This window comes from Lycorma delicatula, chromosome 2 (assembly GCF_047948215.1).
Source record: "Lycorma delicatula isolate Av1 chromosome 2, ASM4794821v1, whole genome shotgun sequence".
Taxonomy (NCBI): domain Eukaryota; kingdom Metazoa; phylum Arthropoda; class Insecta; order Hemiptera; family Fulgoridae; genus Lycorma; species Lycorma delicatula.
Window position 1 is genome coordinate 197,476,182 of NC_134456.1, and position 23,619 is coordinate 197,499,800.

At 30.4% G+C, this 23,619-nt stretch overlaps 1 protein-coding gene across 5 annotated transcripts in view; it reads right to left on the minus strand.

Annotated features, from left to right (window-relative positions):
* Positions 1-2,594: 2,594 nt before the first annotated feature.
* Positions 2,595-23,619, minus strand: part of LOC142319556 (uncharacterized) — a 145,102-nt gene continuing 124,077 nt past the window's right edge. For 4 of the 5 annotated variants that reach the window (XM_075356951.1, XM_075356953.1, XM_075356954.1 and 1 more), the window contains exons 4-8: positions 17,927-17,999; positions 15,762-15,933; positions 9,077-9,230; positions 6,273-6,415; positions 2,595-3,841 (exon numbers count right to left, since the gene is read on the minus strand). In XM_075356951.1, coding sequence (XP_075213066.1) covers positions 3,686-3,841; positions 6,273-6,415; positions 9,077-9,230; positions 15,762-15,933; positions 17,927-17,999 — 698 coding nt within the window. In that variant the 3' untranslated portion in view covers positions 2,595-3,685. The remainder of the gene's footprint in view (positions 3,842-6,272; positions 6,416-9,076; positions 9,231-15,761; positions 15,934-17,926; positions 18,000-23,619) is intronic. The other variant, XM_075356952.1, reaches the window with a different exon arrangement.

Below are 23,619 nucleotides of genomic sequence, written 5' to 3' on the forward strand. Positions count from 1 at the left end.
TCGGTAACAGTGAGCAATCTAAAGAAAAAAAAGATATCTTCACCATTAGCAATGATACTGAAATAAAAACCTTTTTAACAATACTAAACAGCTTTATAACAGAAATTAAAAAATGTTACTATTTATGTAGTCAGATGGCTCGTTGAAAAGAAAGAGTGAAACCAAAACTCTTTCAGAATATTAATTTCATTATATTTAATCATTGTAACATACTTGTGAAAGAAAGTATAATCATTTTTTTATTTTTTAACAACCAAAATTTAAGAAAAAATATACATATAGGTGTGCATGTGTGCACGTTTGGGTGTGTGTGTGTGTGTGAATACCTGCACACACATGTGTGCACACATACAAAAGCTTTTATAGCCTAATAGCCATTTTTTAATGTTTTGTTTTGCATAAAATAACGTTAATTTCTTTGTAATTACTAATCACTTCCATTTAATTTGTTTTTAATATGACACTATATTTCTGCTAATTCATACAAATAAGTACTATTCAAAGGTATGAGAAAGCATATTTAGAACATTATAACTGTATGATATATATTTTGATTTATTTTATATTATTTCATTCAAGTAGCTTAAAATTCAATTCAAATCCATAATAAAATTTATTTACTACTTGGAAGTAAATTTATGATTACATTTTCAATTCAGCTAATTTTTTTTTAAAACAACTAAAAAATAATTCCTGTATATCAGATAAACAAACCTCTTTTGGTTATAAAAAGTTTGTTGTTTTACATAAGGATATTATAGATACATCATTATAACATCATCATGTTCTAAAAATACATAATGTAGGCCCACTGATAACTAATTGAAATCAAAAGTGATGTACAGTCTAAAATCCAACTAAATTTCACCATCATCATTATAAAAGATTATTTAACAAGAACTATCCCACCCAACTCAGGCATGGTCATCCGATCTCCCATTATCCTATGGCTATACAATCAAACCCTTCTTGGGCACTCAAGTGACATCCATTCTTTCCAGCTGTGGCGCACATTCAACCCTGTAACATGATGTTTTACTATTGACAAACTACACATTTTAACTCACTTCTTATACTTTCATCCCTAAGTATACCCATCATTGTAACTCCCTTCACTCTTTTAACCTTGCTGTCTCTATTCGACTCTTTCCTTTTAGACATTACCTACTATACAGTGACATGTAGGAGCATCAGGAGAGCAATATTTTGTATAATTAAATAATGGTGTCCACTCTCCCTTCAGTAAATTACAGTTACATTACAATTACAGTTACAGTTACAGTTAACATTACAATTACAGTAACCAAATTATTTACATTGAAAATTATTTATTTAAATTTTTAATTTCCTCAATATTACAAAAAATACTGCATAACAAATAATTAATAAAATCTATGACTTGTTTAAGATCTGATTGTTGAAAAAATGTTTTTTCTAACAGACTGTTCACTGCAAAGCACATCACCTTTTAATTAGTAGTAGAAACTATGCAATTCATATCCTATAGAAATTTTATTAAATTAATATAATAGGAAATGAAGTTCATCTTTACTCCCTACCAAGAGAATCAGATGATTAGCATAAAGAAGTTTATTTACAAAATTAAATTTAACTGAAATTTAAATTTATTGAAAATTTTAAAAAACCTTTTCCAGATAAGTATGATCCTAATTTTATAGAGGACCTCATTTTTGAACTTCTGTTGCTAAACTGTTACTACAGTCAAAAAATTATTTTTATCTGACTACTGAAACCAGAGGCAAAGTTTTTTTTAACGCCCACTAATAACCAAATTGTAACAAAAATTATATAAAATTTGATGAGGATAAAGATAAATTTTTTTATTTTAACCGATGTTATTAATCTAAAATTTACTGAATTTGGCAATACTAAAGAGTTTTATAACATAAATGTTACTATTTATGTAAAAGTAATAAAATTCAGAAATTCCTTACAGAGAAAAAAGGGCATAAGCCTAAATGCAAATGTAAATTTAATGTTTCTTGCTATTTAAACATATTCAAAATAGAATTAAAAATAAAATTGTTAATTAAAAATTTGTAACATTACAAAATTCTGTGCCTTCTTTCTTAAAGCAGACCTATAATTTCTTTTGCACTCATCACAATAGAAGTTTAATTTGAGAATATATAGTCATTCTCAAATTAAAAAAAATTCAATAATCCTACTAATATTTTTTATCAGTAACTGTTATACTGTTACAGATACTAAACAATCAATAATTACAATACACCATTGTATTAAAATTACTAAACTAGACACTATAAATAACAAATTTAATAACATATTAATAAACAAATTGTATTAATTATTTCTTTAATATTTTTAATAAAAATACATTTTTACCATCACTTCTGAATAGTTATTGTGAATAAAAATTAGGCATCATATTTAATTGCAATACAGATATATATATAATCCTCGATTCAAGCCTTATTGATACTGTGAACTAAATACCTGAGCTCACGGTTTCATATGTGATTTAAATTTATACTATTGCACGTTATTAGTTATCCCGACTTGTAACAGATAAGAGAAAGAATACTGTATTTAAAAGAAATACACACACACAATTTATAAGCTTAAAAAGAGATTTATTAATAACTGAATTAAAAATTATAACTTAAACTAAATAAACAAAAGTAACTCAGAATAACTTATGAAAACAACTGTTAAAAGATTAAGTACTTTTGAACTGCTTAATATAATATTGCCTTGTTGCTTTAAAATTCTTATGAAAATGTATGAAGCATATTATATGTTTGATTCTTTTAAGGCAATGAATTCTTTTTCTAAATAACATGTTTATTACTCACATTACATTTATACAATTTCAGTATGTTTTATACAAATACAATAATAATATATATAATATTATATATATAAAAACAAATCAAAACAAAAATACATCTAAGTATAAAAATTAAGTACATTGCTTATTAAATGCAATAGATATGTTTAGGATATAATAAATATGCAAATAGCACACTTCCATACTAAAACTGAAGAATATACTGATTTAAAATGGCTTAAAAAATGAAATAGATTACAAATGAAATAAAAAAAGATCTGTAGTCAATGAGATTCAGATAAGAAAAATATTAACAAGGAATATGGTAAAACGGCAACTAGATATATATAATTATTTACCACTACACTACAGCTTCCCCTCTAAAAGATTTCTAAGATTCACGAAAAAGAGAATCTTAGGTAACTTTTTCAATAATTAAAAAGTTTGTTTTTTAGATTAAATTTATAATTAACTAACTGTACAAATAAGTCATTTTCATATAAATAACTTAGCACAATTTACAAAATATACAAAAATGATATGAGTTAATATACATTTTAAGTGAACACATTTTTTCACACACTGTGTTTGAAATTGCTAACTAAAACAATACCTGATGTATAAAACAATACTGTGACAGTCTTATTAAGTCTTAAAAAAACACAATAACCATCTATGCATAATCATTTATCTACAGTAATACAATTAATACCTAGTCTATCATTGTTTTGATTATAATTTTAAGAAGTTAAAAATTATTGTATTGGTTAGCACCATTAAACATATATTACAATAACAATAGTAATAATAATAATAATAGTATTATACAATCATTATATTATTCATATTGTAAGAATCACAGAACAGTAATAATTATAATGCAGTCCTTTCATCATAAACAATGACTGCTTCATTATCAACTAATGAATCTGTATCTTTATATAAAAATTGGCTTCGAGATTTGCTCAGAGCTATTATAGCAGCTTCATCATTACGCATTCTATTTTTACGTTTTTTGCTGAAATTGACCTGAAACAAAATTAATTATCTCTTAGCTATATATAAAACAATAATATATATATATATATATATATTTTTTTTTTTAATTTTAGACACTTCAAAATATAGAAAAACTGCTTCTTAGGATAAATTAACTAATTTAACAAACAAAAATCTAATAATCAATCATACAACTATTTTCTTTTCAATTTTCTGTAAGAAATAAATATTTTATTCAGATCAGTAAATAAGTATACATTATATAGTCATATCACAAACAGGTAGGGATTTTTCTTTTTGACACAATGAAAAAAGAAAAAGGAACTTGCCTCTCACACTTTGATCACAGTAGTTACAAAAAAAGAGAAAATTTCATACATAAAAAGTAAATATATAAAATAGTAGTAAAGCAAGATTAAAATACTAAATAAAAATCAGACAAAAAATGTAGAATGCCTTAACAGAGATTATTTACCCACATAATATTATATATACTAAAATGAATTATGTATACTAAACTGCAGATTTAAAAAAATAATATTTAAAATTTACAAAAACATATATGATCTTTTTTTTAAAATTTACAAACAGTTTTATTATTATTTAGTTTCTCAGAGAGAAGGATATAACTCTTTAGAAATATTCTGTAATAAGTATTCTTTAACTTGAGACCACAAAAAAAAAAGCAGGAAAGATTTCAAAGGACTCCAACTCGTACAATAAAATATTGCTTCTTATTATTACATACTCGTAGATTATTCCATTTAGCAATTTGTTTTCTAGCATAAATACCAGATACACTTAAAAGTTACACACTCAATAATTCCATGACAGTGGGGATCTGAAAGAGTAATAAAAGTTGAAAAGTTTGAATATACCTTAGCTAAGGTTTAATTGGATACCTTCAAGAATCCTGAAACTGCCTTCAGGTGGCTCTTAATTTCCAGAGGAAAACCAACTTTTGCAGCAGCATATTTATAGGCTGACCTATGCAAAATCATTGATCAGTAATGTATACTGCCTTTTACTTGGTCCCGTTAAAGCTCATCAGGGCTCAGAACAGGGGGAGGGACCGTAAGCGTCACAAGGCGGGTGCTTCCCCTATGGGGTTGAGATGTGTCTTTTACTTGGATGAAACTGCTCTTACCTCCTGAGAGATTGTGAAAAATTGGTTCCCATAGCATAGAAAAGAACCTTGACTTTCCTTTTGATGAGGTTGTTAGTCTCATTATTTTGAGGATTAAATATTCTTTTTCATAACCCTCACCTTTTCCTTACCATCAATTTCTCTTCACCATTTTCAGTTATGAGCGAACGTCTGACCTAGCAGGTCCATGTCCAAGTTGAGGATATTGAGTGTTGACATGTGACATATCTAGTGAAGGATTGATTCAGACAACACTCCATTTCCAATCTATGGCTGCACAATAAACCTAATAGTTTAAATGCTTATAAAGTTAAACATCCCAGTTTAACTCCTAATCATAAAATATTCTAAAAAACATAGATAAATATACTTATCTTAGTTTATGCCAAGAAATCTATAGCTAATATTAAACAGTTTAATGTCAATTGTTTTCGTCAAATAATTAAAATCATTGCATTAAGTCTAGACTAAATTTTAACATTTTACTGTTTAAAAATTTGTTTTCAACAACAAAAAATCACATACAAGCCTCTGACATTTAACATTTTCTGTGATGGAAAAATACAGAACAGTGTCTCAGAAAACAGGTGTCTTTTTTCATCAGCTGTATGATGCCTTTCATTTCAATATTTCTTCTAGGAATGCTGGTTGTTTCCCAATTCAATATTTTTATTTCATTACATAAATTAATGGAAACGGTGTCTTTTTTCATCAGCTGTATGATGCCTTTCATTTCAATATTTCTTCTAGGAATGCTGGTTGTTTCCCAATTCAATATTTTTATTTCATTACATAAATTAATGGAAACAGTAATCATACACAGAAATTATAAATAAATAGTAATAATTAGTTGGTTTCAAAATGTAAAACATTTGTTATTTTATAATGAATAAATTTTATATTATCTTTCTAAATTTGTAGCAATAGCCAGTCATCAAAAGGGATTGTTAAAACCTCAAAACTCCACAGAAAGTAAAAATTTAACACCTAAATAAATATACAATGCAACAAGAATAAATTAAAGATGCAATACTGACAATGATTTGTAAACAAACAATCAACAAATAAGCCTAAATATAGCAAGTTACTTTAAAAAAAAAACATTCTGTAAAAATATTTCTAAGTTATATCTGTGAGCCAATATCATTAGAATAATAGTCTGATTTAAGAAATCAAAATGAGGAAGTAATATTTTCATTAAGTAAGTTCCAAACAAAGTAAAACCAATGTATAATAAATCCATTATAAATCCTAATAATGTACTCAAAAGATGCAAACAAGTTATCAATAATTTATTAAATTTAAAAAATTTACCTTAGCATATAATTCAGCAGGATCATCAACAGTGGAATGTGGGCGAGCCTTTGACCTTACACAAGCTGGAAGACTTCTAGTTTTTAACATAGTAGCTCCATATGTTGGTGGGAATAAGTTTCTAGAGCCATATTCATCCAAAACTAAAACAAACAAAAAAAATTAATAAAGAAATATCTTCTTTTTTTTGAAGCAACATTTAAATCAAAACACTCACCCAGAAACTTTCTCCCCAAACTTTCATTAATATAATCTGTGCTGAAATTGATCTACATTTATGAATATTGTTACAAAAAAAATACTTCAAATAATAGTTAACTGTAATTCATATACCAGGTGATCATTTGAAAAGTCACCACATTTATATTCAACAGCTATCAGTCACATCATATTTTTGTTTGCAGGCATGTACACCATTCTCGAGGTGAACCTTTTTAAAATTATTTTCAAAGGGAGTGGAACCCACCATCTCCACTACACCTTTTTTTCCTGTTTAACCTTCGGGAATCACCGTCAGGTATTAGTTCAGAAGATAAATAAGAATAATATATACAAATGCAAATGAAGTGTAGTCTTGTTCAGTCTCAGGTCGACCATTTCTGAGATGTGTGGTTAATTGAAACCCAACCACCAAAGAACACTAGTATCCGCGATCAATATTCAAATCCATATATAAGTAACTAACTGTCTTTACTAGGATTTGCACGTTGAAACTCTCGACTTCAAAGTCAGCTGATTTGCGAAGATGGATGCACCACTTGACTAACCCGGTGGGTTCTCTCCGCTACACCTACCACAAGTTAAAATCTTAAATGGAGATGGTAACATTTAATTATATTAATTGACAACCCAAAAAAAGAATGAATTTTGGTGAAAAGAAAATCCACCCAACCATTCACTCGCTCGGTGCAAAAAACCATTTGGGGTAGTACTTCGTTTAAATTTCAGTCCAACACAAATAACTCTAAAATTACGTGATATTACTTCTTAAATTATTTGAAATAATCATAATCTGTAGACTAAAACTGTGAAAATTATTTTTTAAATCACAAACACAAAATTTCACCCTTAAATGTTTTCTAAATTTTCAAGGGTTGAAAACTTATTTTTTAAATGAAACAATGTAGCTTATGATACATCATTGGAAGGCCCTTTGAATGACAATTAATTTGGTACAAATAAAATAACAACTGATTCATAAAATAAAAAACTAATTCATAAATAAATAATTGTTAATCAAAAAATAAAGCTTAAATCATTCATTACTTAATTTTGTTATGAAGGTTTTTAACAATAAAAGTTCTTAAGAGATAATAAATGAAACACATCGTTTTTACCTCAATAAAAAAAGGATGAATTTTTAATTATTTGTTCAAAATGATTCCCATTTTTCTGTAAACATTAATAAAGTCTTTATTGAAATTCACATCTTATTTTCATTAAAATTTCTTTAGTTACATCCCTACATGCTCTTACAACTTTATTTTTCAACTATTGTATGTTAATACAAATTTCTTTATAAATTATTGATTTTAAATGACCCCACAAGTGGTGAAAAATCAACAAAGCTTGCCAGCCACTCAACTGTTCCTCTTCTACCTATTGTATGTTAGCAAAAATTTCTTTATAAATTATTGATTTTAAATGACCCCACAAGTGGTGAAAAATCAGCAGAGCTTGCCAGCCACTAACTGTTCCTCTTCTACCTATCCAATGCCCAGGAAACATTCGGTCCAACCATTGTCGAAATGGAGGTAAATAGTGCACCATCTTGCTGAAAGTGAAGCATGTCCCCATTAAGTAACATGTTACCATTGTCATCTAACTGATTTTCTAAGGCATGAAATATTAGTGGATGAATAACTTCATCCAGTAACTACAAATACTTATCACCTGACAAATTCCCATTGATAAATACTGGACGAATTATGTTATCACCATAAATCCTGGCCCAAACATCCATTTTTTAGGATGCAGCATGTTTCCAGCATTGAAAACATGAGTATTTATATCACTCCAGTATCAGCAGTTATGTATATTAACAAAGCCATTTAGAAAGAAAGAGAATTCATCAGAAAACCAAATTTTTTTTCATAAACATTGGATTGGAATCTATTCAAAGAATTCAATCTTTCTGTCAGCATGCAGTTGAATTTTATACGAAAAAACTAATTCAATTTTAATGTGTGAAAACAGTAAAAAACCCCAGTTACATGGGATATTTTACGAATTGAAGTCTGAGGATTTGCTACTACATTTCCCAAGATTTCAGCCAAAGTTAATTCAACTAAAACCTTTTGCCCTGCATCTTTCTTATTCATGACAAATTCTGTTTCTTGGAATTTTTTTACAAATTTTACAATGTAAGAGTGTGAAACACTTTTATTTGGATACCATTCATTAAACGCTTGGGCAGTTCTAGCACATTTATTTTATTCTCCGTATGTAAAGAAATAGTTCAGTCCTTTCTTCCAGATTTTAAGTCATTTTAGCAAGACAAATTTACTTAAGACAAAAAAATGAAAGACAAAGTTTGTAACAACTGGCTGAACAAGAGTAAAACATACAAAACAAGGAGAAATAAATTAAAACTATGAAAGAAAGAAAAGTTGAAACAACAAAGTATCTTCACAAACTATGCAAATTATGATTATCATATTCAATTCAAATTCTACTGAAGTTTGATTTTTAAATAAAATATTTTTTCCTTAAAATATTAAATAAAACCAACTGTACAGTTAATAATAATCAAACATACAAAATAAGAGAAAACCGAGCCAATGAAACTTGTTTAAACCACATACCACTACTGGAAGCATACTGATTCTCTTGAGGATTAAATTCAGAGATCTGAGGCAACGAACACGGACCTAGGTCCAGGCTGTTTCTGGCACGGGGACTCAGAGCTAATGGTTGGCTGTGAGGTCTAGGAGGCCTTTGCAGAATCTCATCACCACTCTACAACATCAACAACTGTGTTAATTTTTAATTTTAATAATTTAAGTAGCAATATACTAAATATAACAACTGTATCATATGTAATGGAATATGATCACTGCTGAACTCTTTTACCTGGAAATAGTACATCATTAACTTCATTAAAATTATACTTAATACTAAATGATGAGCGATTCCAAATTAAAATAAATGGCATTATATTTAAGTAAATAATATATATATACAGACTTGAAATATTATTAATAGAGACTTTACTGACCATTTTCATTGAAAACAATATATTTTAACGCATTCAATGTGACCCCTAAAACAATCAATAACTCCTTTGATTGTTTATTTATTATAATCTACATAACAGTACAGTAATTTATCAAGTCTATATATTCCATTTATTATTTTAAACAATGATTAAACAACAATAAAATTCCTATCATTCAATCTACCTAGCTCCATAGTATTTTATAATTAGTCCATGAATTTCCATTATTTAAAAAAATGATTAAATAGTAATGAAATTCTAATCATTAAGAAGCCTTATGAAATTTAATCACTTATCTCCCTCCACCTTCTACAGCAGGAACAGACTGAAGAAGTAGATCATCCCTACAGGTGAATAAGCACATTGAGGACTACAAGCCCTGAGTCAACTACAATAGCTAGGGACACTGAAAAAGCCTAATTTCTATTAAAACTAAAACTAAAATAGAAATCTATTAGGCACTAAAATGCCTATTTCTATTAGGCATACCTCTTGTGAAATTACATTATACTTGGCAGGTCAGTAATGAATATTCAATTGCTTTCAATAATTTAATTTAATCAAATCAAATTAAATTTAGGGATAACAAAGCTAAGAAATGTCATAAATTGTGAATCACAGCACCGAATATATTTGTTCACAATCTGGGAAATTTATGAAACAACAAATATGACAGAAGAAAAACAAATGGATATATGATAGATGGGTTGAGTGAAACAGATTAAGTAAGGATGGAGGAGAAAGAAAAGTGAAAAAAGGCTACATATCATACTGAAAAGGAAATGATAAGGTTGCAAGGAATGTAGTATTAGCAGTAATAATTAGTAAAGAAATAAGAGGAATAATGTGTGAAAATACATTGTTTTCACACAATGAAAACTGCAATGAATGCAAAACTCACACAATGAATGGAATGCAAAGTTGGAGGGATTTTGCAAATTCTCCCTTCGGATTGCAGAGCCTGGACAGTGTCCCTTGCTGCTGGGTGATTCTATTGGGCGTGTTTTTAAAGGTTTACTTTATATGACGGGTCTAATTTTTCAATTTTTGTCTTTATTTTATATTTTGATTTTAAGGACGGATTTAATTGCATTCCAATCCGTTGTTAAACCAGCGATTTCAAACCCATTTCATGGGCCGACCGCAGAAGGCTAGGCTTTTGAAAACCTGTCCTCCCGACGTAATTTCCCTTCAGACCGTCCACTGAAGTCCTTTCGGTGCTAATGCTACATAGGCTAGCAGGAATACGCCACAACGGGGCACTAACTATATGGAGGGAACGCCCCCTTCTAGGGAGGAGTCGCAATTGCTGATTTAAACTAATTTAATTGTAAGTTTTAAGGGAAAGTTTGAGTAGAAGCTCTTCACCACTTCTTTGTTGGCTGCCTTTAATAAGAGGCATACTAGTAGAAGTAATAGATATCCCAGAAAGGATAATTATACTTAAAGTAAAACACAACACTGATTGCACATAAATAATCCAGGTTTACACAATCCATGTAGGAAGCAATCAAGAAGAAAAGAATGCTTTTCAAATCCAGTCAGAAGACACTGTTGACAAATATAAGATATAATTGGCATGATTAACACCCAGACAAAGATAGTAGATACCTTAGGAATCTTTGGTTATAGTAATCATACTACAGGAAGGAAGAGAAACCTACTATTACACTTTCATCGATAAAATTGTCCATGAACAGGAAGGAAACATGGGTTTAAAAAAGTGAAAAGTCAATCATTACCAGACTAGTAAGGATGGGCAACCAGAAAGACTGGTTGACCATGTAATTACAAACAGATTTCTTGCTGAAGATTTCACATCCAAAAATACAATAAAAAGAAAGCTAGAAGAATCAAAAAATTTTGACATAGAGATAAAGAAGACAAATATCATATTGGATTTCAGGAAAAAAAGAAAAAATATTAAAGGAGCTGATCAAGAATGAGAAAGCTAGAAGAAAGTAGGGAACAGCTTCAGAGTTATCGAAAAATATTAGGGCAAAGCATCAAATAATGCAAAGTAAATAGTGGAACAAAAAGCCACTTTAAAGCTGTTAAGAGAGACTGGTCATGGAGAAAGGGTGGGAGGGTATACAAAAAGGAATAATGATGATGTCAAAAAAGAGTTATAATTATAAAAAAAGGGAATACAGCAAAATTTATAAAGTAAGAAAAAAAGCATGGAATAAAGTTACAAAAAGAGATTAAAGATGTCACAGTTAATAAAGAATAGTTTAGGACAATGGGAAAACAAATGAAAACCATCAGAAAGATCTGTGCAGTTGAAAACAATGTACGGAAAGTCTGTTGAAGAGCCTGAAGAAATTAGGCAATAATGGAACAATTTTCTTAGTCAACTTCTGAGTAAAAAGTTGAGTGAAAGAAAGTGGGTAAGTGCAATGTACTAAAAATGGTGCAACTTGTACATAATCAAAGGAGAGAGAATTAAAAGCAGTTATGAAGATAGAGAAGAATGAATGGTAAATGAAGGTTCAATGACCTAATAATGGTCATATAGAATCATCAAAAGCATGCGATAAACAAGAAAAGTTTCAAGATGATTGGGAGAAAGGAAAAGCAATAACAATTTTTAGGAAAGTAAACAGAAAATTGCTTAAAAATCACAAAGGCATCACCCTGATATACTAGTGAATAAATACCTTTTAAGGATTGCTTGATTAAAATGAAGATAAAGAACGAGGAAAACTTAAGTAAAGAACAGCATATTCTGCTGGCAGGAGAAAACCTAATCTAATTTTCATACTAGACAACTAATCTCAACAAGAACTGGTTATAAGATTAAGATAGTTTTCATAGATACAGAAAATCAGCATGACTTAGTTTATAGAAGAACTGTTCAGCAAGCCTCAAGGATGTAAAATAGAACTTAATTATTACATATAACTGGCAAGAAAGTGTTACCACTGAATATTTTCAATGTTACAGAAAATATATCCAAAGAGGAAAAAGTAGTAATGTGAAAACCACAAGAGAAAAAAGTCATAAGATATATACAGATGATATGATTTGAGTAACAAAGTGCTACAAATTGAAAAAGCAACTTCATAAGAATAACCAGATAAGCAAAAAATATAAAAAATTAGTAAAGATAAAAATGAAGTGATGATTGTAGAAAGAAATAGAAGCGTGAGAAAGGCTATGTTACATCTTAATTAAATTAAGAAAAAATTTAATTAAATTGCAGAAAAAATTTAATTAAAACCAGACGGGAGAAATTTGGATAGCTTTAGAAGATTTTTACATACTTATTTTTGAACAAGAAGAATAAAACAGCTAGTGAGTTATGCATAGAACTTATTATGTACTTAATAAGAAAGTCCATTACTTCATAAGTATCATATTTGAAGTATAACAGTTTGTACAAAAACTTACTTTTATTATTTTGTATATAAAACTTGTGTACAAAACTTATTATATAATTATATTAGGTATGCTAAAAGGAATATTGGGATTTAAATTTGTTTTAATACCTCTAAGTGTAAAATGTCAATTTAGAATTAAAGAGCAAAAATTAAGGGGATGTTATAAATGGGTTGTAATAGCAAGCAATTATAAACTGGGGGCTACTGTACTTAGACCCACAATAAAGGGGAACAGAACAGCCATGTATTTATTTCAGACATAAATGTTTAATTAGATACACTATTAATAACATCAGAATATTATGATTATAAAATATACATTATTAACTGTTTCCACATAGGTTTTACGTGTGATACTGGGTAATATATTCTTAGAATTATTTTCTACAAATTAATTTAACAGTAACTTTTACTGAAGAATAGGATTTCTTTGGTTTTCTTTAAACACACAGGCGCATGCATGCACACAATATTTATTTAAAAATAGTTTGAGTAATGACTACTATTACAGATAGCTATCAGTCATCAGTTTCCAACCAAGCCCCAAGCCATTCCTCAATCTTCTTCTGCAGATAAAATCAGTCAAAGTTTTTAGAAGTTTCATTATATTAATGAAGAAAATGTCTAAAATCAGAATTACTACAAAATCTACATAAAAAAAAATTATGCTACACAACCTCAATGCTAATACTGATTAATTCAGTACAAGTAATGGAGATGGAAAACATTATTATTATTAAAATAAATTATTTTCAAGTAAAATAATTATTTTAAAATAAAATATATTATTTTTAAATAATCAGATTTAAAAAACAAATAACTGATTTCATGATAAACTCAAATTAAGCATACTAAACACAATAAAAATCAAAACTTTTAACTGATGTTGAAGAAGAACTGAAGTTTGAAGATATATTCTTAAAAAAAGTGAAAAAATGTATAATGCAGAAACAATGTTGCTTGTCGTTTATCAAAAACTATGAACACATACACACTTGCTGAACTATTCGCAATGATTCTACATTGAACAACAGTACCAATATTTTACAATTTAAAAGATTGTATCAGACATTCCATGAAGTCTGCTGCCATTCAGAGCTGTGTATAAGGATGTTCCTTGATACCCTGCAGTACTGAATTGATTTAAGTGTCGTAAGCTATAGCAGCATAACAATCTAACAATTAAATTTTACATATATCACAGAATATAAGAGGTTATGAACAATAAGTGTCTGACCTTGGCTCATAAAAACAAAAATACTTAACCAATTTAACTTGTCCTTTTAAAGTAGGCCCTTTATGTAATACAGTTATCCCAGTGACGTTTCCTTTGTAGGAAGCATCTTTCAGTCATTTTTATTAAGTTCATAAGTCCTCCTGTCACATTTCTTTTTATTTCTTTTCTGTCTTCAAATCTCTTTCCTTTAAATTAAATTTTAAGCTTAAAGAACTAAACATCATAGAAACTCATGTTTGGTGAGTAAGCAGCTTGCTGAAGTTGTTCAATCCCTTGTTTTGGCAAGAATTTGTGCAGCATGTCTAGCACAACTTTGAGTCGATTTTCTTTTTGTTCATGAGTGAGAAGTTTTGGTACACATTTTGTTGCTACAAGTCTTACCCCAAGATGCCTTACACCATCTGTCACACTTGCTCAAGGTTGCCAGAGCTTTTGTTACTTTCAACAGACATTTAGCCACCTTATAAATTGCAATCTCACTCTTAAATTCATGTAACACCCACAGCTTGATCACCAATAGCTGTATGAATCTTCCTTATCTCTACTTGTATGTCACCAAGTTTCTGACAAACTTTAGCAGATTCTTTGCTCAATCCATCAGTCATTTTGAATGGCAAAGAAAACACGGCAAGCATTACTCATAAATTTTACTTTCAGAGCTGCTAAGCAGCAACTGGCTGCAATGGCAGTAAAACAGTGAATCCTAAACAAACCAATCCATGTCATGATCACATTCCACATTGGTCCTCCTCCTTCCACCCAACAACTGATTACCACAACAAAAAAATAAGACGGGATACTTTTTGACCACATCTCGTATGTCAATTATATGACAAACCAAAATTTCTTTTTACATCAATATTCAACTTTCAAGCTTGTTTTCTGAATTCATTTCAGTAACTCATCTAATAAAAACTTATAAAATTATAATTTCTCTGTTACTAATAAGTACAATTTACCTTTAACTTCAGTTAATCATATAAACCAATTTTTTTTTTCTTTTCATTCCGACCACTATGGATCAAGTTTACGTAGTTACAACTTCTTTTTCTTTTTCCAAAAGGTTTTCATTCTTTTACTCTGTTGTTGTTGCCTTTCTTCATCCATCTATTCAGGTTTATTATACCCTTCTTTTTCTTTCTCTCTAGAAACTTAGATTCTTGAATCATTTTTTCTAAATTTACCTCAGTCTTTACACAGACACTTAATAAAGTTTTCAGATCTGTTTCTACTTCTTTAAATCAGTTGGTCTTTGTGGCTTTGTTTAAGTAGAAATTAAATATTTGTTTTATCATGTTGTTTATGCTGTACAAATGTCCCAAAAACTTAATCTTTTTTCAGGATTGATTCCCCTATTTTTTCTGTTTATTTGTAAATTTCTTTTTCACTTTCCAATCTGAAGATTCCATCTTCATATTTTGGTCCATAATTTTTTCTTAAAATTCTTTTTTCTACTTTTGCTATTAATTGTTCTAAAAAAACTGCGATATTCTGCCCCATACAGTGCTTCTGGTAGGACTACAATTTTGTAGTGCCTCAATTTAGAGTTATTTTATTTCAATTTAAAAAATCTAATCTCATTTCTAGAAGGTTTATCAGCCCAAGTAACAAATAAAATTAAATTTTCAAAGAATTTAAATGGACGTACACACCTGATGAGTAGGTACACTAACAGATCGAGGCACATTGCAACGGTCTAAAGTCACAGGACTTAAAACATGGCTGTTATAAAACCAATGGTTAGATGGGCTTTCTGAGCCAGGTACTAAGCGACTGTTATAACTCCACTGGCCACATTTTGAGTTTGCAAAAACTGCTGAATGGCTGTAACAAAAATATTATTCTTATTTTATATTAACTCAAAAAAAAATTAATTAGTATAAATCCTAGTAATTTATGTCAAAATTTCAATAACAGAAAAAATATTTTATTTTTAATACTTTTGTTCTTGATAAATCATTGCACATATTACAATTGTGTATCTATTTTTTGACTCAATCTACAAGTTTCATGTGAATATTATTATTCAACTACGTACACTTACTTTTTTATACAACTAAGAATAAGCTTGGTCATGTACAAGCTTTACAGGATGGAAATACGGGTGTCTGTTATGCAATACCACACGTATAGAGTGATTCTTGATTCACTACACAGGAGATGTTGTCTGGGAGAGGCAGACTTTGGCCGGTGGATCCTGTCTTGCATTACGGCCCAGAATGCACGAGTCTAGTGGCTTGACCCTGCAGATAGGAAGATGGTGAAGGCGACAATTGAGGAGGATACTTTGAGGACATGGCAGAAGAGGTGGGAACAGGTGAAGTAATTCATGATATTAGCAGATGGATTGCAAGATCCCATGGCTTGTTGGATTTTTACCTCACTCAGATGCTGACGAGCCATGGGGGCTTTAGAGTGTATTTATATCATTTTGTACTAGACTGCGCAGAAACCTGCCCGATTGCAAAACAGAAGAAACAGGGCAGCATATTTTCTTTGAGTTTCGCCCCTCCCGCATCAACTATGGAGAGAGGTGAAATGCTTGCACTCCTGGGTACGATGGTTTTATTTCTGCCTGAGGGGCTTATGGACTTCATGCTGGCCAAAGAAGAACACTGGCTTGCTGTGGTATTCCAGAGTATATTATTCAGAGTCTGTGGTATTCAGAGTATTGAGTATTCCAGAGTAGTTATGGAGATGTTCCAGACGGAGGAAGAAGCAAGAAAGCAGATGAGTGCCTGAGAGCTCTGGTTTGAAGGACAGGGCTGCAGGTGAGTGTCCAGGGGACCTCCCGAACCTGTGGGGGTCACTTGGATGTGGTGAACCTGTGGTCACTCTGATGCCTGGTGCAGGAAGGTAAGCTTCCCCTTTCTGAAGTAATGCCTCACAGCAGTTTTCAAAAAGGGGAGGACTATCAGAGGTGGAGGTTTAATCGGTAGGGCACAGGTACACATGCACACTTAATCTTGCGGAACCTGTTAGCAAGCCCGACACTTTGTACATACATGGTATTCCTTTTCCTTTTCTTGTTTTTTGTTGATTTATTGGAGGAAGATGGGGAGAAATAATAGTCAATAATCGGTGAGTCAATTTATTAGTATATCTATTAGGGTATGACTAGTAATTGTTATAAATGGCTGGTTATAAATGGAAATTTTAATACCTGAACAAGGTGAGGTACAGAATATCATATGAAATCAAATAAACAGAATGAACAACAAACATAAATGCAAATAACACAGTAATTAGAGAAACAGTGGAATAAAGTGGAGGATTGCCTGCCCTGAAATTAATAAATAAACTCCATAAATAACATTACTTCTAATTCCTAATAATTAATTTAACTTCTTGTGCAATAACTTACTTTGTGCAATAACTTACTTAAACTTCGTACAGAATATGAAGACCAATTTTGATGTTATTTTGACAATATAACAACAATAATAACAATCAAGGTGTTCATTTATTTTGACCAGAAACAAAGTTTTTATAAAAGTTTACAAGCAATTTATAAATTCCTTTTTATAAATAAACATTAAGTACAACAATGTATAATAAACAATCACATATTAAAGAATAACAAGAGAAGGTTGTTCATTTACAAAATTACAACAGTACAAATGTCAATAATAAAATTTTAAACAATAAATGAATATCAGCAAATAATGACAAAACATAAATAACATACCGTATGATACTTTTCAGCAAATGATGACATAATGCATTTTAAGTAGATATGCATTAATAAAAAAACTCAAAAACTAAGCAAAACAAATAAAACTAAGAAAAACACATTAGTTTAATATTCAAATCTTACCTGGGTAACACAGGCACTACAGGTCTTTGGTGATTTGTGCTCACTTCCCCAAGTTTGACACCTGTAAGAATAGCTACAATTTCTATAGTACCAATCAATATAATCTAAATAGTTAAGGATTTAAACATTTTGATAGGTGATAATTAAAAAAAAAAATTATCAACTTCACTTTAATTACACAACAAAAATTAAATTTTAATTAATTATCTTTTGCAAATTTTCTCAATGACACAGTACAAATAAATCCCTCTATCAACTTAGCTTAACAGAAGTTCTGGCTATAAAATATAAAATTTAACTGGCTGTTTCTAAATTAATATAAACCAATCCTCCTATCAAAGATTTAAAATTAAAAAAAAAATCAGGTAATAAGCAGAATGATGTATTTGCTTAGTAAAAAAATTAATAATAATAATTGACTTTCTTTTAGTTAAGACATTCTCAGAGTAGTTAAGTACGTTCTTATACCTCTATTCAGTATTAATTTTTATGCAATCTTTAAACATATTCTTAAACCTAAAATCTTATTTTTAATTGGTTCTTACTCTGTTGGCAGAGACATAACTACCAAACATAAACTTTTATTTGTTCCTCTTCATATCCCCTTTACTTTTTGTATTTTTAAAATTATGAATGAAATATTTTTCAGCATCGACGTAGAATGTACTTTTCCAATACATAACATTATGAAATAAAATTAAAATATTCAACGAGTCAACAGATTTCTGTTCCTTAATCCCTTTATATCGCTACATGTGTGTGCCAAAAATTCTAAGATTTAATCATATGTTATTTGAAAATCAAAGAAAAAGAATGTTGTCATGATCTAATTAAGTAGTGCAAGAAACAAGCCTATATCAGATTTATAAGTTAAATTAAACTTTCATTAATGTATAGAATTTTATTAATTTGAATGTATTACACATTAATATACATTATATAATTCTATCTGATAATAGTTTTCTTGGAATAATTACCAGAACAGAAATGAGTATATTTATTAATTACATAATATCTATGTGTAATAATGCTACTTTTCTTTCTCAAAGTGATTAAGTGTAATAAAGTATACAAATATATATTTAAAAATACTATACATATTTATATAAATAAAAAAATATATAAAATCATCATCATTATTTTCAGTTCCCTTTAATCCAAGTTTCCTCGGGTTGGCCCTTCTTCAAAATTTCTCTATCTGCTTTGATCTATGAACCATCTCCCTTCCATCACTGTCGCCACATTCTCTCCCTTGCACATTTCCTCATCATCGTATTTATCTATTTCATTCTTGGTCAACCCCTTGGTCTTCTACCTGATTTCTCTCCATGCATTACCCTGTTTCGTAATCTTTCCTCATCCATCCTTTCTATGTCCAAACTACCTGAGCTTTGATCTTTCAATTGACTCAAAAAGGCTTCACAATTTCAGTTCCATTCTAGTCATACTGCTCCTTACCCTATTCCTTCTTGTCTTCCCTAACAGGTTTCTCTTTAATTTCATTTCTGCTGCCTGTACTCAGCCCTCCATATTTCTGCCAACTGTCCAGGATTCTGCCGCGTGGGTAAGAATTGGTACAAAGTATGCTTTATGCGTAACTCTCTTAGATTGCAAAGATACCTCCTTGCTCCAGACCAGACTTCTTACACTCTGATAAAATCCACTTGCCTTCTGTACTCTTGTACTTATTTCTTTAACCATTCTTCCATCCTCTGAATAAAATGTCCAAGTAAACTCTTTTACGCTTTCTATTTCTCTTCCATTCATAATTATTTCCATTGATTTTTCCCTTTTTTCTGTCATGCACGGAAAAAAAGGGAAAATTACTCTTCTCAACACTAAACTGCATACCACATTTTTGAATTTCTTCACTTCACATATTTATTGCACACTCCAAATCCTCTTCAGACTCCCCCCCTCCACCATATAACCAGGTCATCTGCAAATAACATTGCTCGTTCTTTTTGCTATTTCCTTTTAAACTTTTTTGAAGATTCCACATCTCAACCCCATCTGACCTTCCCGTCTTGTCCAAATGCAACTCTTGTTCCCCTCATACATACCTTTAACAATCTGGATGTCTGCTTTATCCAAATTTCTTTCTTCTAGTACTTGCCACACAACTTCCATATCCACGCTATCATATGCCTTTACTATGTCCAGGAACGCCATTACTAATTTCTTTTTATAATCCCACCTCATTCACTTATCTCAGCGCAAATATTGTATTCATAATGGATCTACCATATCTGAATCCCAACCATTCATCTTCCAACCTCCTCAGTCTTCGTTCTGGTGCTGTTTTCTAATACCCTTTCATCAAACAGTTTTTCCATGTGTGGAAGTTGTGTAATATCTCTGTAATTACTACACAACATCTTGTCCCCCTTTTTAAAAATTATTATTCCATTTATCTAGTCTTCTGGAAACACCTTAATTTTCCATATACTTCTGAACAGCCTCTACACTCACTGCAAACTATAAACTCCTACAGCCTTCACATACTGGTGCTTACTTCATCAATTCCTGGCGCTTTGTCTCCTTTCATTTTTATTAAAGCATCCTCTACCTCATTATTACATCATTATGTAACTGCCTATAACTATATTTTCTCTTCTGTTCTCACTCTCCTAGCTGCTGTCCTATCCTTTTCCTCCCTTCTTTTAATCAATCAATTTGGGATAAGGAGTTCACAAAAATATTTTTTCATCTACAAAATATTTCTTCCTTCCTTACTATCAGATGTCCCAGATTGTTCTTAGTAAACTTTGCATCTTCTCTCCCTTTTCTTTACTTTTAATGATACCAAACAGCATTTTCTTATTCCCTTGTGAGTGCCGTTCCAGCTCTTCTGTGAACTTTTTCCAACATTTGCTCTTTTCTCTGTCTTACATTTTCTTCCATTCTCTTGTTGCTTCTCTATAATTATCCCTGTCTTCATTATTATGTCTTTGTCTCCATGTCTTCCATGCTATCTTCTTATTTTCAACTGTTGTCCTTACATCATCATTCCAATTTGTTTCCTTTCCTTTACTTTTCCCACCGATTCTACCTCAAACTCACTCTGCTATACCCAACATGGCATTCATGAAGCATTTCCACTCTTCCTCCATCTCTTTCATTTCTTATATTGTTTTCTTTCAACTTCCACACTTATTACCTTACTCTCATTACCTTCAGGGTGGGAATTTTCTGAAATTAAACTTAGCCATTACTAACTTATAATCTCCTCTAATAACTATTTCTTTACTCACCAGCCTCACATCCATCAGTTCTCTCCTTATCTTCCTCTCCCAACTAATACACAGTCAATTACCAATTTTGTTCTTCTCTCTCCCCATCCATACCTCTTAAACTTCTTTCTATAATTCTTATCAAACCATGAATTACCCACTGTTAAGTTATTTCATTCACAAAACTATATCATTATTTCACCTTCCCTATTTCTTCCTCTATATCCATGTGGTCCCAGTATCTCTTCTATTCCACTTCTCTATTTTCCCACCTGTGCAATCATGTCTCCTATTATTTCTGTCTACTTATCCTCTACACATGAAGCTTTCCAGTTTTTCTAAGAACTGTCCTATATCTTCTTCAACACATCACACCTGCGGTACACATACACTTGTATGATGTCCTGGGTCTAACCTCCAATTTTTAGCCTTATTATATCAACTACTGCCTTCACCCTCTCAGTGCACTCCTTTATCTCTTTACCCACAATAAAGCCAACTCCATTTTTTATCTTTTGCCCACCCCACTCCCATATAGAACATATCCTTCCCAAATATCCTCTCTATAACTTTTCCTTCCATTCAGTTTCACTTAAACCCAAAATCCTCATTCTTTTTTTTCCATACAATCCACCAGCTCCTCTGTGTCCAGTAAGAGACGTAATATTTACTGTCCCTATCCACATATCATTTTTCCCTCTTTTCTTTGAACCCAGTAGCTCCCTTTTCATGCTCTTGCTGGTACATCAAAGATCATGTGTCACCTGTGAGGAATGCCCTAGCCTTTTCCTATCTACTTTACCAACCTTCATTTTAGGCTTGTATATGATAGGGTTACCACACTCAAAGGCATTTTAAACCTACTGCCAGGTCCTTCTATGCACTGTCCCTGATCTACTATCCTTGTCACTGCGCTTGAGGGAGATATTGACTTATTTACTGGTGGCTGATACTCGCCATCTCACAAGACCCTTTTCGGCTTAGTGGTATTTTTTAGGTGTACTGCCTCTCTCTCTCTTGACAGTACTCCACCACACCACAGGTCCTGCTGCTGCCTGTCCACAACTGCTTATTTGGGACACCTCTTATTTACTCATCATAGTGTTGTCTGTTCTCCCATCCAAAACCCAAGGGGATGCACCCTGTTGCCTGCAGTTAGGCTCCCAGTCCTTAAGGGGATTAATATAACATATACATCACAGTAATATTAATAATAATTTAGTTTTTATATTAGCAAACAATTCAATATATTTTTCTATTACATGCATTTGTTCTTTATATATTTTATATATTATTTTGGCTTTATATTATTTTTCCCATTGAAAAATAATGGACGGTAATCTCCAATACAGATATTACTATAGGGGGTACCTAGTTCCACTAGATTATATAATAATTGTTTACTTTTATTATTTTACTTCTACTTTATATTGTTTGGTTGTATGTCTACTAAGCTTATGTATTAATAATTTATAACTGTAAATAATTTTATTTTCATCTGTTTATTTTGTAGAATAAAGATTATTATATATATTTTTTTTTCTTTTTTAGCTATATCTTGCTTCAGAAAAGGAGTGAATGGGAGTGTTTTTGCATCTATATTTTCTACATCAGTAGACCTTCAAACCACAATAAAGATTTTTTGCCATCTCACTGAGATGGGTAATGTTCTGTAATAACAAAGCAATAATTTTTTAATTAAAAAAAAAAATCTTTTTTAGATTTAGATTTAAATCCATTTCACAAGTTACCCAGCCACTGCGCTTAAAATGCAAATTTTTTTTAATTTTTGATAGTCCTTACTCTTACATAGTATTTCTTGAAAAATAAAAATTTTAACCCTTTCCAAGAAAATAACAACTTTGTCTATTTAAAATTATAGCCCTCTCTCACTACTTTTTGGACAATTTTAACGAGTTCTTTTTTTAAAATTATTATCACCACTTCAGGATTATTTCCTTAAAAGTAAACTTTACCCAAGTACTTCCCCTTAACTATGAGAGCCCCAAAATGAAAAAAAAAATTTTTTGCACTTTAAAATTTGTAATGTTCAAAATGTATTCTGTTAATATAGTCACTGAAATATCTTGTATCCTTCTTCTAATGGGAAAATCCCAAATTCAAAAAAAAACCATCTCTTTATGCATAAGCCCCCAAATTTTCAAAACATTAATACATATTTTTTTTAATTCTGTTGCTAGTATAATGAATGTTACGCAGTTCATTGTCTGCTTTTTTAGGTAGATTTCATAAGAAAGCTACCTATTGTAATGAGTACCATGATTCAACTTCTGAAAAATTTTGACATACCTTCGCATTTCACATCCCCAAGACCACAAAAATACCATCAGTTCAAAAGTTTATATACATTTATATATATATCTATATTTTACTTTCTTGTGGACATGATAAGCGCTGTAATTTTTCGCCAATCACTTTCAAAAAACAAAATATTGCTAT